Below are 18747 nucleotides of genomic sequence, written 5' to 3'. Positions count from 1 at the left end.
GAATTACCACAGAAAAAAAGACAAAAGACAAAATAATGCTGATAATAATATAATTATCACTATCTGCATAATTCTAATAATTTAGAATTATATATATATATATATATATATATATATATATATATACACTTATTTTTTGCACTTTTGTGGATCATTTCTTACCAAGTTACTAGCTGCCTTTTTCTGATTGTTTTTGGAAAAAAAAGTGTTCAAAGATTTAAATTTATGTGAAACTGATACCAATCCAGGTTTCATAGGGTTGACCAGTAATAATATTTAATATATTATAAAGTATAAAGTAACTAAAAGTGAAGGTAGTGCAGTAAAAAGTGAAGTATAAAGTAACATAAAATTGAAAATACAAGTACCTCAAGAGAATATACGACATATTTTAGTTAAAGGAGCAGCAGTGTTCACCGGGAACTATAATCTTTATTTATCGAAAACAATAAAACATAAAAACACTTTATGAAAATAAATACATCCTTCAAATGTGAGGAGCTGAGGAATCTGGTCACGTCTTTGCACGAGTCTCTTCTTTTACGTGATTTCTTTATTGAAATGACATTTCAAGTCATCCGTCAGATTTGGCACAAACAGACGTAAACGTACAGCGACGAGGCCGGACGGCGAGCGAAGAGTTAACCACGGAGGAGTGAATAAATAAAGCTGAATATATATTGAAAAATAAATCCAGTGGAGAAGGAGAGGCGTGTTTGTGTTCAGCGTGGAGCCTCCCGTCTGCGTCAAACTCATTTTAACGTCCCTGCAGATAAAAGTGCAGAAATAACGTCCATCTGTTTCTCTACAAACTAAAAAAGACATCAATGTTTTAATTAATGTCACTGCTAAATTAAAAATATAGTATAAAGGCGCTTAGAAATATCCCTACAACCATCCAGCTGTCAAATCTCAGCCTAAACATTTCAAATAATCACCGGTTTATTACTTTTTTCACTCATCATCATGTTTTGTGTCACTGTCACGTTTTAGATGTGAAACATTGCTGGACATTTAAATCCACTTTAAAGGAATAGTTTGACATTTTGGGGAATATTTTTATTCACTTTGTTGCTGAGAATTAGATTGAAAGTGATAACTCAAATCTGTTTATTAAATATGCAGCTAATTATTTAGTTTAGAAAAAAATCGAAACATCGGCACAACGTCAGTACTGGCTGATTATGTCTTTAAACCTTTGAAATTTAAAATTGGTTTCATTTTTTTGCAACTTAACAAAACATAAAAAAATTAGCAAGAAATTAGTGTAAAAGTTACAATTAAAAATAAATCAAATCAAAACCATAAACACAAGAAAATGACTTTAAAAAATACTGAAAATATATATAAAAATATATATATATAACATAATTTTAAATATATAATTATTATATTTATTAATATAGTTTTTGGGATATTTTTCAATGGATAATTTTCTAATAATCCTCCCCCCTTTTTAAAAACAATTTTTTGTCATATTTTTCTAATTCCTTGCAATTTTTTCGATGTTTTTGAAAGAAATTAAACCAATCTGCTCAGATTTCAAAGGGTCAAACAGCTCGTGAAGGCGTCTGAATGCAGCACAAGAAAAGTGATACTGATCGATTTTTGTATTGATTAAACAGACAGGATGTAACGTGCTAATTTATCTAATTTTATAACGGATTCAGACCTCTAGGCCGAGCCATGCTAGCTGTTTCCACCCGTTTCCACTCTTTATGCTAAGCTAAGCTAAGAGGCTAATGTTGCGTGTTATTATGCTAATGCTCTGCAAATCTCCCAAAATGTCAAACTACTTTTGAATATGTGCATTATTATTTTCCAAAATTTCCTCTGGCTGTCCGACTTTCCCATTTTCACACATCAATAAATGATTCAAATATTCCTTGCAGCTGATTGCACGCAGTATTTTGGGTTTTTCGGGTGATTTTACAATTAACAAAATAAGAGCAAATGAAAAAAAAGAAGATAAAACTCTGTCTTAAAAATTAACTTTGTATAAATTCATACATTCAATGAAGCTTTAAAAAAAAAAAAAACTTGCATTATTTTCTAAAAAGGTGCTCATCGCTGTGAACACGAGGTCGTCATGGTAACAGAAGTCATTGTGCGTTCAAAGATTTCGCCCGAAAACAGGTCTGATATGTAAATATACTGAGGAAAAACACATCAATGCAAAGTGTAAATTTTTGTTTTTTTGAAGTGAAGAGCCGAGCGGGCCGGTCGGACCAGAGCCGCTACGCTTTCCCTGAGAACGCCTCCAGATCCAACGCCGTGTCCAGCAAACGCTGCAGCTCTGTGAGGTGAGTCGGTTTGTTCCCGGTGGCCGGAGCGGCTGCAGGGTCACGACCCGCGTACCTGCACACACACACACACACACACACACACACACACACACACACACACACCCACACACACACACACACACACACACACACACACACACACACACACACACACAGACGTGAGCATGCATATGTTGAGAGCAGAGATACTGACCGAGATCTCGGGAGCAGGACTCACCAGACGGGGCGGGTACGGCTGATGGTGGTGCGGATGCGGGGCTTGACGTAGTCATAGTAACCCTGGTTCTTGTGCTCCTCCTGACACCAAACCAGATCGGCGTTCGGATAACGGTCGGACTCCGCTTTCACCAGATCGAACGGGAACGGAGAGAGCTGAGAGGAGACAGAAATCTGACGTCAAAAACGGGACGATTATCATGATAATCATGATAGTCTTCATGGCCGTAACAGTCAGGAGGGTTCGAATAACGTCCTAAAATACTAGAAATCTGATGAAATTCTGGAAATGTCCGAAGTGAATAAACAAGTCCAAAAATCCTAAAAGAGTCCTACAAATCCTTGAAATGTACTAAAATCCTACAGACGTCCGAAAATCCTACAGCGACCTAAAATCCTACAGCGACCTAAAATCCTACAGATGTCCTAAAATCCTACAGCGACCTAAAATCCTACAGCGACCTAAAATCCTACAGCGACCTAAAATCCTGGAAATTTCTTTAAAAAAATCCTAAAAAGTCCTAAAATCGGGAAAATGTCCTTAAGTACTAGAAATGTCCTAAAATCCTGAAAACATCCTAAAATCCTAGAGAGGTGCTACAAATTTTGAAACTTTCTAAGATCTGAGACATATCCTAAAATCCTGGAAACATCCTGAAATCCTAAAAATGTTTTAAAATCCTGGAAGTGTCCTAAAATATTAGAAATGTCCTAAAATCCTAGAAAAGTGTTAAAATTCTTGAAACGTCCTAAAATCCCAGACATGTCCTAAAGTCCCAGAGGCAGATGAGGCTGCTGCGACTGGCGTTTTGCAGAAATGGCCCCTAAGTTAAGGGTCTTTGTCATATCGTCTGCGTTTCCTCAGCACCCGCGACCGCACAGCGTCTCCTCTCTGACGTCACCTGTTCGATGCGGACCACGGCCACGGCGGCGTCCACGCCTCTGTTTTGGCGCTCTCTGGTCAGCTCGTAGTAGATTTTCCCGGTGCAGAAAATAACTCTCTTCACCTTCTCCGGGCTGGCGGCTGCAGGCCCGCCGTCTGGGATTACACGCCTGAAGTGTGTGCCTGCAGGACCCCAACACACACGCACACACGCACGCACACACACACGCACACAAACACGCGCACACACACACACACACACACACACGCACACACGCACGCACACACACATGCACTTTTTAAAACATATCATACTCACATAATCAAACTTAATTCAATTATTATTTCAACTATTTTATTTTTAATTATTTACTTATCTGTTTTTATTTAATTATCTATTTATTTTTTATTTTCCTATTTAATGATTTGATTTCTTACATGATTTTTTTTATTTCAAATTATGGTACTATTATGAATTATTATTTTTAAGCTTTCAGGTAATTTCCTCGTTTATTTTAGCCTTGTTTTTGTGCTAATTTTCAGATAATTTTCCTGTACTCTTTACCAATTTCTTGCTATTTTCAGGATATTTTCCAATATAAATTTTACTCATTGAATAACATTTTATATCCTGTACTTCTCAGTCAGTGCTCACCCGGCAGCATGTCGTCAAAGCTGGACTTGGCCTCTGGGTGGCGCAGCAGCGACTTGGGAGTGAACACGATCAGCTGAGGAGATGAAGAGAGCACAGAGAGCGCGCTCAGTGTCCTTGAACCACTTTATTTTGTGCTCTGAATCTCATTTTCACGGTTTGTGCTACTTACAGGCTTCCTGAAGGGCTGCAGGATCTGTCTGCGGAGGACGTGGAAGTAGTTTGCAGGAGTGGAGCAGTTCACGACGATCCAGTTACAGTCGTACAGCTGACGCACCGCGAAGTCCTCCGACAGTTTCTGACAGAGGAAACACGCAGGGATTAAAACAGGAGGCGAGCAAGAATAAAGATGGTTTTTAAAAAGAACCTCATAAATACTTTAATAAATTCATGTTTAAAATATTTTTATTTCAAATTATGATTTAGCAATATATATTTAACTTAGCCTGTAAAAATTTACAGTCTGCTTAGAAATATTTAACAATAATAATAATAATAATAATACTAAAAATAACAACAACAATAATAATAATAATAATGTTTTATTAATATATATATGTATTTTTTTTAAAACAACTAATCACATATCACCTAATAAATACTTTATTAGACAGAATAAATATATGTTTAAAATATTTTTTTTATTTCAAATTATGATTTACCAATGTATATTTAACTTAGCCTGTAAAATTTTAGTCTGCTTAGAAATATTTAACAATAATAATAATACTAAAAATAACAACAATAATAATAATAATAATGTTTTATTAATATACATATATGTATTTTTAAAACAACTAATCAAAAATAACCTAATAAATACTTTATTAGAAAGAATAAATATATGTTTTAAAATATTTTATTTCAAATTATGATTTACCAATATGCATTTAACTTAGCCTGTAAAATTTTAGTCTGCTTAGAAATGTTTATTATTATATGTTATGTTGTCATTAACACACAAGCCTGAAATACACACACGTGCACAAACGGGAGCTACACGTCAGCAAAACGGAGAGATTTCGGAGTGAGGCGGCTCTTCGTGAACAAACAGCAAAAACAAACTCACAGGGAAAACATCAGGGTCATCGTTGCACATCTGTAGAAACCTTTCAGGGCGGGCAGACGAGTGCTCTGGACCCTGAGAGCAAGAGAAAAAAATGTAAACAGACCGAGAGTGATGAGTTACATATTTTTAACCCTTAGAAACCTGGGACAGCATCTGTTTTCTCGTGCTGCTTTCAGACTAACTGAAAAAAAAAACCTGAGCAAATAGTTTTGACTGTCCTCTAAAACATTGGAAAAAAGGAAATGACTAACTGGGCAAATGTCTCTCATACTGTGAGAAATTAGTAAAAAAAAAAAAAATTTTTTAAATATATATATATATATACACACACACACATATATATACATATATATTTTTTAAAAAATATGTATTTAAATGTATGTTAAGGAAAAAAAATCAATTTGAAATTTTCAATTATTTTTTAATGTTTTTTTTTCTTTTTTATGTTTAACTTTTTATTTATTTATTTTGCCTTTTTTAAGTAGTTTTATTGTTTTTTGGTTTTTTAAACTACATTCTTGCCAAGTTTTGGGCCATCATGGTTTGTTAAGTGGCTCATCACCTTTTTTCCCTGTTTTTTTTTTTTTAAGAAATTAAACCAGTTTGTTTTCAAAGGGTTAACAGAGCTCCGGTGAGAATGTGGTTCACTGCCGCTGACATAAGGTGCAGCATCCTGAGACGGAGATAATTCACACTGAGATGCAGAGATAAACGCAGAATGTGGCACATCGAGTTTTTCAGCTCGTACCATGCCCTCCATGCCGTGAGGAAGCAGCAGCACGATGCCGTTCTGTCTGACCCACTTGGCCTGACCCGAGCTGATGAACTGGTCGATGATGCACTGAGCCGTGTTGTGAAAGTCTCCGAACTGGGCCTCCCACAGCACCAGCGCGTTGGGACTGGTCATGGCGAAACCCAACTCAACCCCTGCCGACACAACACAGAGCACATTAAAATACAGCACTTTGGTTCTGCAACTGAGCTTTCTAAACGCATGTGGCTTTTAAAAAAAATGAATCAGTATTTTTTTGTACAGTTAAAGTAACCAATAATCACAATTAACTGAAATTTATTTAGTTGCACAAATATTATTTATATTTGCTTGTACATCTTGTACACACCTTGCTGCTGAAACAATTCAAATTTCCCCATCGTGGGAGTAATAAAAAATTATCTTATTTAAACGACAACAAAAAACAAATAAAGTAACCAGCCAGTAAACATTAATCAAGTAAACCCCAAAAAGTACATAGAACACCATACAAAGTGTAAAGGAAAAAAAAAAATATACACACACACACACACACACACACACACACACACATATCCAGAAATAATTAAACATCATCATCGACCTTTCTAATATTATATGGATAATATATAAAACTATGAATTAAATATAAAGAAATTGCTAAAAGGCGTTGATATAGAAGAGAGTGAAAACTTGTTTTAATGTATAAAGACACACATCTGATGAACATTTAATACATAAAAAACTGGATCAGTATTTTTTTGGAGTTAAAGTGACCATCCATCCGTTAAAATATATTTAAAACTGTGCGGAAATGTTACTCACCCAGCACACCGTACTCGGACAGCGAGCTGTTGCAGACGGTGTACGGCGCCTGATCGGGGGAAACGAAGTTCATCGGGATGCAGATCCGCTTATCAACGTTCTGGTCGTGGAGAACGTGGTGTCGATGGCTGCGAAGCCGAAAATAAAAACTGTGAGAATCACTGTGCAAGAGATGACTTTCAGTAAAATTGAATTTCTTTCTTTTTTTAATGTTTTTTTAAATTTAGCCAGAAACATCTTGATACAGTGTATATACACAAAAATATATATTTCAACAAACACTAGGTAGTTGACAGAGTCCAAATTAGAAAATTACTTTATCACAAGCTTTTGGGTTCATCTCCAAAACAAAGAGAGACAAACGAAACTTTGGCCTTTTCCTGTATATGTTACCTGAACGTGCCTCTCTCCACATCCTGTCCGCTGAGGCGTACGTGGATCCCCTCTTTGAGCAGCGAGCCGAAGGCCATATATTCCCCGAGAGCCCAGTCACACACCCGCTGACTCACCATGTTTGCTCGACCCTTTAGGATGCGACTCAAACCTGGAACACGGACACACGGTTTTAAAACACGGATCTGAGAGATCAAGTCAATTTTATTTATAAAGCCCATTATCCAGACGCAGTCAAAGGCAGGATCACAGCATCAGCACAACCATGACCACAATCCAGACACAGCCAAAGGCAGGATCACAGCATCAGCACAACCATGACCATCATACAGACACAGTCAAAGGCAGGATCACAGCAGCACAACCATGACCACGATCCAGACGCAGTCAAAGGCAGGATCACAGCAGCACAACCATGACCACCACACAGACACAGCCAAAGGCAGGATCACAGCATCAGCACAACCATAACCACGATACAGACGCAGCCAAAGGCAAGATCACAGCATCAGCACAACCATAACCACGATACAGACGCAGCCAAAGGCAGGATCACAGCATCAGCACAACCATCACCACAATCAAGGCGCAGCCATGATCCGGAAAATCTACGAAACAATGGAGCACAAATGCTCAGCAGCACGCTCAGACACAGAAGGAGAGCAGACGGTACCTCCGTGTATCGTAAAGTCCTCCACAGGGACAGAGGCGGCAATGTTTCCAATGTGGCCGAGCTCTTCTTCACTGATGCCAGTAGAAGGGCAGTTCATGGTTTTGGGCTGTCCCTCCAACGTGAAAAACTCTGCAGACAGACACATAGAGATGTTACAGTTCATACACGCAAAAAACCCCCAAACAAAAACAGAATACATACTGTGATAAATATACGGAAAGATAGGACTCCATACCGGGCCATGGTGAGTCCAGCCAGTGTTTGATGTGAAGGATCTTCTCGTCTTTGGAGCGAGCGTAAGCGTCCTCACAGATTTTATCGTACCTCGCTATTTCCTCCTGAAACAGATGCAAAACTTCAGAGTTCCTGTCTCCAAAGTAGCGACTCTGCCTTTTGCAACTGCTTCACCAGCGGTCTGTTTAGGATGCCCAACATATAATAATAATAATAATGGTAATAAAAGCAGGGGTTAGCAGGTTTTTGTGCAGTTGCAATGAGGATTTAGTGCCAAGTTTGCCAAAAATTAGAAGAAGAAGAAGAAAAATAACAACTTTTACATTCACAAAAGTGTAGGATTACATAAGAGTGTACTTCTTTTTTGTCTGCACTTTTGCCATTTCTTAATGAATTTTATTTCAAAATGTTCAAATGATGTCATAATTAATTTGACCTTTTAGATCTTATCTCTTTACTCTTTAATTTTGAATCTGTATCCTTTATTATGTTTTATATTTCATTGCTCCGTTATGTCTCACAGAGCAGAGACGTCTGTCAAGAACAGTTTTCTCCTCGCTGGCAATGAAATGTGTATTTTCGTGTATCAGTTTGCAGAATCAATGAAACTTTTTTCCTTTAATATAAAATGCTGCCTCCAGTTACAATCAGCCCCGTGAGACTGAGAATGCTCCCCGAGGTAAATTTGACACAGAGGCTTTTTTGAAGAGCCAAAATACAGAATATAACTGTTAAAAAGTGCAGTTTTTCATGTCTGATAAGCAGTAATCTGCAGCAGTGCGGGTTGCTTTACCTCGTACGCCTGCGCCGTCACGACTCCCTCTGCGATTAGTTTTTCAGCAAACTTCTGCAGGACGCCTTTTTGCTTCTTGATCTGCTTGTACATCAGCGGCTGGGTGAACATGGGCTCGTCCATCTCGTTGTGGCCGTTACGTCTGTAGCACACCTGAATGGTAAGAAGCAAACGTTTAGGCGTGCTTTTCTCTCTTGCTAAACAACCAAGTGTCCATGTTTTATTTCTTTAAAAAGGACCATCACAGTTTAACACATAAATGTTACCATCTGATGCACCAGATTACAGTTTAGAGCTAATTAGGGCCTGAGCACGAACCATGCAGGGATCCTCTTGGAAGGCAAGGATTTATTATTTTTGGAGTCCTGAATATACCCAAAAACTCATGAAAAGAGGTAAGCTCCTCCAGCCTGGCGAAGAATTTCGTATTTTGGTGGTTTTGGAAATGGGCGTGGCAAAATGGCTCCACAGCGCCCCCCTACGTGTCGCTCCAATGCCCAGTTTAACCTACATTTATGAAAATCGGTACACTTACGTATCATGCCCAGAACCACAAAAAAGCCTCTTGGACCCACCCCCAAAACCCGACAGGAAGTTGGGCATTTTGAATTTTGTGTTGAGTTTTGGCGATTTTGGGCCTCGTACTTTTGCAAACTTGTCCTACAGGATTAATCACATAGACTTCAAATTGGATGTGTCCAATCTTAACCCCTTCATGATTAAAAGTTATCAAAGGTCCGTGCAAAACAGTTTGCCCATGGCAGGGCGTACAATGGAAATACACAAAGTCCGCCATTGTGGATGTTGTGTATCTGGCGCTACTGTTGCTTGGAAACCAGAGACGTATTCGGAGGCATGTTTAGTGACGTAATGACGTGGCTCTGGTACCTGTGGAAGATCAAACTGGTTCTTAAGAGGTTCCTATGTGAAACCAGCTCTGAACCAGCACCAGGTTCAGTTTGATGGATAAGAGGTGGGTTTCCCACATTAGCCCAAATTTACAGTTTGATTTTAAGCTGCTGAAAATGGGAGTTTTTCATTACTTTAAATTGTAACTTCTTTGGTTTCACTCACAGAAACCTCCCCGTCTCTCTGAATCAAACAGAGAAAGGTTTGGACTTGCAGTTGACATCTTTAAATCAAATTAAAAACACAGTTTGTCCTCGGGGGCGGATTCACAAACACACCCCCTCTTTCAAACTCTTCCCTTAAAGCTTGTTGCTCAACTTCCCCGACCTGTCAGCTCTCTCTCTTTGATTTCTAACAAGCTCATACAGTAACTGACAGTCGATGATTAATGTCTTGATATTCAACATTTTTCCCGTCTGGGATTCACCTTAAAAACCCGTGAACCTTCATTTCAGCGGAGGAAACCACCTGCATATCATGAAAGAGTACACCACGTACAAACTCACCAGGTCTACAACGACATCTTTATGGAAGGTGTTCCTCCATTCGGCCGCCACTTTACACACGTACATCACGGCCTCCGGGTCGTCCGCATTAACGTGGAAGATGGGAGCGTTGACGACTCGAGCGACATCTGTGGGATAAGGAGATGAACGTGCCATCCTGGGATCTGTGGTGAAACCAATCTGTGTGGATGAGAGCATTTATTACTGTATTTGACAGTTATTTTTAAATAGTTTTAGGGTTAATAAACATTTTTAAAAATATGGCTGCACTTATTCTTCACTTTTAATAAAAACGTTTTCTTTTCTTTCTTTTTTTACAATGTAGGTCCTTTTTTCCTAAGATTTTTGGTATATATACATTTTTTTTAAAAAAATTTTGGCTATTTTTTTAAAAAATCCTTAAAACCATTGGCTTATTTTAAAGAAAACATTTTGGCAATCTTTAAACTTTTATGGCAATATTTGAAGAAAATGTTTTGACTTTTTTTTTATTTAAAAACTGTTGACTATTTTTAGAGAAAACATTTTGGCGTTTTTTTTTCTTTTTTTTAATTTTTGGCAACTTTTGAAGAAAACCTTGGGTACCTTTTTTTGGGGGGGGGGTGTTGAAGAAAATATTTTTATTATTATTGTCTTTTTTTCTTTAAAAAACCTTTGGCTACTTTTTAAAGAAAAACAAATCAGCCATTTATTTTTGAAGAAAACTTGGGCAACCTTTTAAAAAAATTATTTTCCAATTTTTGAAGAAAATATTTTGGCTTTTTTATTTTGATGATTTTAAAGAAAACATTATGGCAATTTAAAAAAAAGAAATTAGCAAGTTTTGAAGAAACACATGGGCAACTATTTTTTTAAAATTGTTGATATATTTTGCCAATCGTAGCCATAAAAACAGAAATTATCATAGATTTTCAAATTTCAAAAACATCATGTGTTATTACACGGGTTTGTGAAACAGATTTCCATGACTTTTACAAAACCTTCGGGATATATCAAGTTTTCCAAAACTTTTGAGGCCTGGAAATTGCTATTTGCAAATTCCATGACTTTTCCTGGTTTTTCATGACTGTACGAGTCCTGCTGTTTACTCAGCTAACCAGCGAATCACAAACCATCAAAATCTGCTCTCTCATTTTCATTTTATGTTGTGCACTCAATCTGTTTTCAGTCAAATCCAAAATAACGTAAAGAAAGGATGAAATGAGGGAGCAGTTTGCTGTTTTTATGATTTAGCTTGTCATCAGTGCTTCAAGAAAACAATATTTCCTCACGCAAAACTGGTTTTATTTTAAATATATTCAATTTAGGTAAACTCTTCCGCTTCAAAATCACAGAATAAAGCTGATAGACGAGTCTAGCGGAGCGTACCTGGTTGTTGACGACCACGTGTACGGTGCCGTGCGTGGTGTAGGACGGCAGGTCAGACAGGTGGAACGTCTCGTACACGATTCCCTGCCCTGCAAACGCAGCATCACCGTGAAGCAGAATAGACATCACCTGTGAAATCATTCGTCACGTTACAAACTTGTTACCAACACGAGCACGGGTGCTTTTTTCTTTCATATAAAGCTCTGCGTACTCTCTTGCCCTCCGTGTCTCCACAGTAAAACTGCTCCGCCTTGGTTTTTCCCTGCACCACCGGGTCCACCGCCTCCAGGTGGGAGGGGTTCGCCATGAGCGACATGGTGATTTCCCGGTCGCTGACCCGGTTCATCCTCTTGTGATACATCCCCAAATGGTACTTCACATCACCAGAACCCTGAAAAAAATCAGAAAGAAAAATAAATGCCTAAATTTACAAAATGTTGAGCAATTATTTAACTGATATTTTAATTTTAATGGGCATTTTTTCAAAATTTCTAAAATGTAATAAACTAAACTAATAACAACTAAATTACAAAAAAAACAACAGATTGACTGGAAAAGAAAATAACTGGTTTGCAGCTACTGTTCTGTTCTCAAAAATCAAGGTGTGAACCTCGTCAGCGGCCTCTAGTTTGGAGTCGAACTGGCAGAAGATTTGGTCCAGCTCCTTCCGGATCACGTTAGCCAGCACGTTCAGCCTCCCTCTGAAGACGGAGAAAAACACATCAGGAATGAACAATAAAAGACACAAACTGCTGCATTTTACACACTTTTCATTCCTCATTTTTTGATAACTGTCTGTGTTGATGCATGTGTCCTAAATGTAGTCCAGATTGTGTATTTGAGTGTAATCAGTGAATTTGCAGCTCAGCTCCTACAATAAGTCTAAAATACACTGTGGAAACTAAATAGTTACATTCAGACTGTTCAGGTCCAAAAATGCTCCATTGAAACCCATTCAAACTGACATTTTTGATCCCACAGCCATCAGAGCAGAAAAACAGGACTTGTATTATTTCTGGGTGTCATTCTGGGCTTTTGACTCTGAATTTGTCATTTTGACTATTTTCCACCTGATGAGGTCATTTTGACCATATTTGGCATATGGAGGAAATACGTGCTATTTCCACTAGGTGACCTGTCACAGTCAATGTAGCTGCTGATCACTGACAGATCCCAGACTGTCAGCAGCTACACTCACACACTGAGCATGGAGGATATTGAAAATTATTGTTTTGTTTGTGTGTGTGTTTTTTCATATAAGAACAAAGTGGCACAATAATAATAACAACAACAACAACAACAACAACAATAATAATAATAATAAATTCCATTTATATAAGGCCTTTCAAGTCCCAAGGTCACTTTGCCAAACACATGACAAAGAAAAAAAAAACCTATTAGTGATTTTGAAAATTTGATCATGTTGTGTGCAGAGCGGTATGAGTGACGGTTTGACACTGCACAAAAATTCTAATAAATCTTAATAAAAATCAATGTGGCTGCTGATCGTTTACACATCTCAGACTGTGATAATAAAAAGAAAATAATAATCTACACAGCCTGTTGTATATTGAAAATAATTCTTTTTTTTTTCATCTAAACCATAATGACATCATGAAAAAAACCTGGTTTTTAAAAGGCGAAAAAGAATTCTGAAAATTAATAATATTTGATATTTATGATTAGTACTAACGTTGGTTAAAGAAATAAACTCAATGAAGTAGAAAATAATTTTAACGTATAATATTTTTTAAAGCTTGATTTTGGAAAGCAGTGTGATATTAAAGCGGACCCTGAGGGTTAAAAACAGGGTCTCCCCTGGACGACACCAGTTTGACGTGTTAACGGATCGGCGTTTACCTGTGAGGCATCCCCATGATGACGCTCTCCACGCCGCTCTGACTGGACTTGTCGATGATGGTCTTGAGCGCCGGGATGAGCGATTCGCAGCCTTCCAGACCGAACCGCTTCTCCGAGGACCACTTCCTCTGGAGGAACTCCTCAAACCTGCGGACAGGTGGGGGTGCTGCTGCTTCACATTGTGGCTCAGAGTAATAAATCCCCCACACTCAAAAAAAAAAACACTCAAGCTGCTCTGCAGGAATGTGACGGGGACAGACCTTGTGGACCGGATCATTCTGGCCAGGAGAGTCCGCTTCTCCTCGGCGCTGAACTGCATGACTCCTGGAGTCTCAAACTTGTGCCTGATCCACTGGCACTGCTCCACGTCGTTAATGAACATAAACTCCACTCCGATGTGTTGGCAGTAGGCCGTCTGGAAGACAGAGAGAGGAGGTCTGAACCGTCTCACCGAGGGTTTAACGAGTCCAGGTGTCAGATGTCCTGTTAAAGCTTAAAGCTGAGCTCCATGTTCAGCTGTCTATTAAACAAATGAAGATAAAAGTAACAAAACTAAGAGTGAGGCTACTTTTAAAGCTCTCCGTGGCCTCATTTTTGCCATATTTCAGTTCTCGTAACACTTTAAAGCCTGGGCACATTGTTAATGAGCAACTTAAAAAACAAAATTAAAATAAGAACAAAATTAATAATAATAATAATATATTTAATTTGTAACGCACTTCACATTTGGAACAAATCTCAACAGATAAAAACAACCAAAATAAAAGCATATTTAAAAGTCATAAAAAATAAGAGCATAAAAACAAGTAGATCAACCAGCGAGACGTTACTTAAAAGTTCTGCTAAACAGGAAAGAAAAAGAGTCTTTTTTTAAAACTTAAAATTTTTAAAAGTATCTGAAAATTAGCAGCAAACAAACATAAATGAATTTTTTTTACAAAAACAAACCAAAAAAAAAAAGAAGTGGGACATGACCAGGAAAAAAAACCTAAAAATGTATTAATATTTATTTTAATTAATTTATTGATATTCTTTAAAATAATTCTAAATGCATAATTATGATAATTTGACAGTGTAGTTTTCTGGAAATTTTTCTCTAGCTTTAAAAAATAATTCAATCAGGGAACACCCTACCTTTCATACTGTATTTTAGTATTATTTATACCCAACATACTGTACATTTATTAAAAACATGTAAATTACTCTACAGATTTTTGCCTTTCTGTACTTCTGCTAAACTGACGAAAATTTGCAGAAAAGTTGATTCTGATATAATTTTGATTTTAGACATTTTTATTGTGGTTTTACATTTGGGGTAATCCCACCTCGTCAGCTGTAAAGTTTTCCTATTGATTTCATATATTTCTTTTTTTTAATAGAATAATATAATTTAAACATTTCAGTGATTGTTAGCTGCGCCAAAGAGGATTTTTTTTGGTTTAGTTTTTGTTTTTCAACAGGATTACAAAAAAACTACAGGCCTGATTTTCATGAAACTTGGTGGAAGGGTGTAACATGGGTCAAAGATTAACCCTTTCATCTCTAGAGCGGCTCTGAATCAGGTGACGGATCAAAAATCATTTTTGTTAACATTGTGAAACGGCATTTTGCCTTGCTGGAGGACTGTGGTTTATTTAAATTTTTGTTTTTTGTTTTGTGCAGCACGTTGGACTGCGTCTCTGCGTCAAAGATGCTATAAATACAGTTATTGTGGTTTTTTTTCTTTCTTTTTTTTAACACCACTGACCCGTTTTAAAGTATTTTACCTCCAGGCGTCGTATAATCTCTCTGAGAGGCAAAGAGCTCTCGTTGCCGCCGATGAAGGTGGTGGTGGGAAGCCGGAACACCTTGTCCAGGTCACACTCGGCCAGCCCGTAAAAACCTGTCGCAGCGACACGACGGGAGGAGAAATGAGCACAGGTATGTAAAGCAGGTCGAGGGGGGGAGGCGGCGTGGAGGGAGACAGAGAGACGTAACCAAGAAACAGACAAGGAGAGACAAAAAGAGACAGGAAACACCGCTGAATGAAAGATTTCCTGGAATCTGTGATCCCCGCTTCTTTATTTTCATCCTCAATGTTTAAACTCCCGAGCAGCTGTCTAATCTGTCAGATTACATGTGGTCCGAAATGCTGCAGAAAAACGCCCGACACAGACGACGCCCGACGAGAATATAAATATTATATTACAGCCGCTTTGATTTCCAGTTTAACATCATTTTACTGATGACCTTTAACCCTTTGACAGCTGAGAAAGCTGTCTTAAAAAACAGGGGAAGAAGGCAATGATCAACAAAAGAAGAAATGACCAAGAAATGAGAAAGACATTCAGAAAAAGTATAGAAAATGACATGAAAATGATTTTAGAAATAAATAAATAAATATGGAAAATGGATTAAAATGATAATGTTGTTATATTATTTTAAGTAGTAATTATAAAAATTATAAATATAAAAATATGAGAATAGACAAGGGAAGAAGGCAATGATGAACAAAAGAAGAAATGACCCAGAAATGAGAAAGGCATTCAGAAAAAGTACAGAAAATTACCTTTTAGAAATAAATAAATAAATAAATAAATATGGAAAATTGATTAAAATGATAGTTTTGTTATCTAATTTTAGGTAGTAATTATAAAAATAAATAAATAACTAATATACACTAATTTAATAATATAAATAACTTGATTTCTAGAAATTCTTCTTATTTGTGTAACATTTCTTACCAAGTTGTTTTTGAACATATAAAATCAAACTATTCAAACATAATTTCAGCTGCTGGCATCAAGAAGAGAGAGACGGAGCAGAGGGAGAATATTAAGAAACAGGTTTTAACAAATAAACGCATATTTGAGAAACGGTGAGTCGACAGCTACAGAAAATAAATTATTTAAATTAATGAAATAAATAAATTTACTGTTATATCACGTGTTATCAAAGGAAGACAGCTGTAAAAATTTCATTACATACAACAAAATTCTATAAATTTTCCTAAACTTTCAAGGATTTGTACTAATTCCATGGCTTTTCCAGGCCTGGAAAACGTGATTAGGAAATTCCATGACTTTTCCACATTTCCCATGACTGTGGTAACCCTAATAAAGACTTTAGTGTAACTACTGTCAATCAATCAATGAATGGAAATGAAAAGAAATACATTTTCGCATTTCAGAAGCTGGAAACATCACATTTTTGGCATTTTTGCAAGAAAAATGACCAAAACAATCAATGAAATACCATAATAATTGCAGATTAATGTTCTCTAAAAAGGAGCGATTGCACTCATATTTTGATTTTTCCTCGTGAAAGCATAAAAATTTCACCTCCTGAACTGTGTTAGTGTCACTGAGCTACCCGAGATGACGCAGGGAGGAGAAAAAAAATTGATTTTGGATTCATTATTAGATTATTAAGAGAGTTTTAGTGCTCCTCATCACCAGTTAAATGACCTTTGTGTGTAAAATCGGTCAAGTAATTATATCCTTTAATCCCTTATGAGGTCGGAGCTCTCTTGTGGTTTCTGCAGACTCAAATCTGAACTGAGCGGAGTCTTAAAATGGTTGAGTTTCTGTCATCGGGACCCCGAGGCTCTGAACCAACCTGCAAAACAAGATCAGGCAAGTCCTGCGTCCTCCTTCACAGCACGCTGAAACCAGGGTCTGCGTTTGGTGCTCGACTTTAATTGTTTGCTTTTTTTCTTTTTTTATTTTGACTTTGTCTTTGTGACGCACTGTTAACTTTCCATTTAGCTTACAATGAATTTCATAACCGCTTCGATAAGCATTCAGTGGATACAAATATTATAATTAACGCTTTATTTTACGGGTCTGTAATTTCCTCTTAATTTTAGTGGACTTTTTCTGGGAAGAAGTAATTTGGTATTAATTAAACACCAAATAGGTTTTGTTGAGTTACCAATATGAAGTAAAATTTCTTAAAAAACTGCTCTGTTTTAAACAAAGTAAATATTTGTTCAGCATATAAAACTTTTTACTTCCTACAGGCTGAACAGTATGATTGTCTTTAGAAAAATGTCATATTTTTGCATGTTCAGCTGATCTGCTATACAATCATTAAAGATACTAAATTTTGCCAGAAATTAATGCACTAAATTAACTGAAATCAATTTTTTTCCAGAGTTAGCTATTTTAATTTTCTTCATAATTAGTACCAAGTCACATTGTCATTTATTTATTTATTCATTTATTTAATAGATATTTTGGCACGAAATGACAATCCTGTAAAATAAGCTTCAGAATATTTACATTTTAAATAATGTAATATTTGTAATCATAAGCACTTTTCTTGATTAATCAATTAACCAACTATTTGTGTAGTTTTTAAATGTCATAAAATAATGCAAAATCATGCCTGAAATTGCTGAAACGTCTCTAAATTTATTTATTTTTTTGTCAGACGTACAGTCCAAATCCCCAAAATATTAAGTTCACTATCACACAAGAGAAATAAAAGCAGGAATTTTTAACGATTGAGAAGCTGGAACAAAATAATGTTTTGAAGTTTTGCTGAAAAACATAAAATCGTGTTATAACAATACTTACTGTATGATGGATTTATCATTTTCAGCCCTTTATTAGGGCAAAAGTAGAATAATTAAACAGGGAAAAACTGAATTAGTAGTTAGAAGTTAGAACAATAAGCAATTTTTTAAAAATTCAGTAAGCTTAAAATTTTGTGCGACAAATTTGTTCTGAAGTCATCATTTTTCTGACTGTCTTTTCGTTACAAACAATAAGCACTTTTTAAAAAATAATAATAACAATATTAAGGTGAAAAACTCAAAAATGTTTTGAAAACAATATAGATTTATTTTCACTAACTAAACTCAAGCAAATGACGCTTTATTTGTTTGCTTTTTTTGTTTTCATTTTCTCTTTATTTTTCCTATTGTTTTTGTTTTATTTATTTATTCATTGATTTATTTATTTATTTTTAAGTATCTTATATGTTGATTATTGTTGTTGCTTTCTTACCTTTAGCCAATATCCAATCCCATATAATCTCTGTTAATATCTATAATCTATAATCTTTACTGACTTTGTATTTGGTTATATGTATGCACTAAATGGTGAATAAAGGGGTTTAAAAAATAAAAATAAAATAAATTAAAATATAGACTAGACTTCCCTTGTATTGAATCACACAGTTCGTCAGATAAGACACAGCGAGAGGCAGTTTTTGGGCTTTTAGCTGAGCACAAACAACAAGCAGCCAACAGGGCTGCTGGGAAGGTTTACCGGTTAAATATTACGTCTTTATTCTGAGGAGCGGCGCTCTGAGACACTGTACGA

General features: G+C 36.4%; 1 protein-coding gene across 2 annotated transcripts in view; it reads right to left on the bottom strand.

Moving 5' to 3' along the window:
- Positions 1-412: 412 nt before the first annotated feature.
- Positions 413-18747, bottom strand: part of ogdhb (oxoglutarate dehydrogenase b) — a 29323-nt gene continuing 10988 nt past the window's right edge. For both annotated transcript variants that reach the window (XM_088070941.1, XM_088070942.1), the window contains exons 5-23: positions 15205-15320; positions 13699-13853; positions 13439-13585; positions 12189-12279; positions 11790-11969; positions 11579-11707; positions 10211-10390; positions 8796-8948; positions 8004-8106; positions 7769-7897; positions 7096-7246; positions 6703-6830; positions 5875-6053; positions 5127-5198; positions 4230-4355; positions 4061-4133; positions 3425-3588; positions 2524-2678; positions 413-2358 (exon numbers count right to left, since the gene is read on the bottom strand). In XM_088070941.1, the coding sequence (XP_087927067.1) occupies positions 2238-2358; positions 2524-2678; positions 3425-3588; positions 4061-4133; positions 4230-4355; positions 5127-5198; positions 5875-6053; positions 6703-6830; positions 7096-7246; positions 7769-7897; positions 8004-8106; positions 8796-8948; positions 10211-10390; positions 11579-11707; positions 11790-11969; positions 12189-12279; positions 13439-13585; positions 13699-13853; positions 15205-15320 (2552 nt within the window). In that variant the 3' untranslated portion in view covers positions 413-2237. The remainder of the gene's footprint in view (positions 2359-2523; positions 2679-3424; positions 3589-4060; positions 4134-4229; positions 4356-5126; positions 5199-5874; positions 6054-6702; positions 6831-7095; positions 7247-7768; positions 7898-8003; positions 8107-8795; positions 8949-10210; positions 10391-11578; positions 11708-11789; positions 11970-12188; positions 12280-13438; positions 13586-13698; positions 13854-15204; positions 15321-18747) is intronic.

The sequence above is a fragment of the Plectropomus leopardus genome, chromosome 20 (genome assembly GCF_026936395.1).
Source record: "Plectropomus leopardus strain MGB_pleo_1.0 chromosome 20, ASM2693639v1, whole genome shotgun sequence".
NCBI classification, from domain to species: Eukaryota; Metazoa; Chordata; class Actinopteri; order Perciformes; family Serranidae; genus Plectropomus; species Plectropomus leopardus.
Note: the sequence above shows the minus strand (reverse complement) of the source record. Positions and strands in the feature narration are given on the sequence as shown.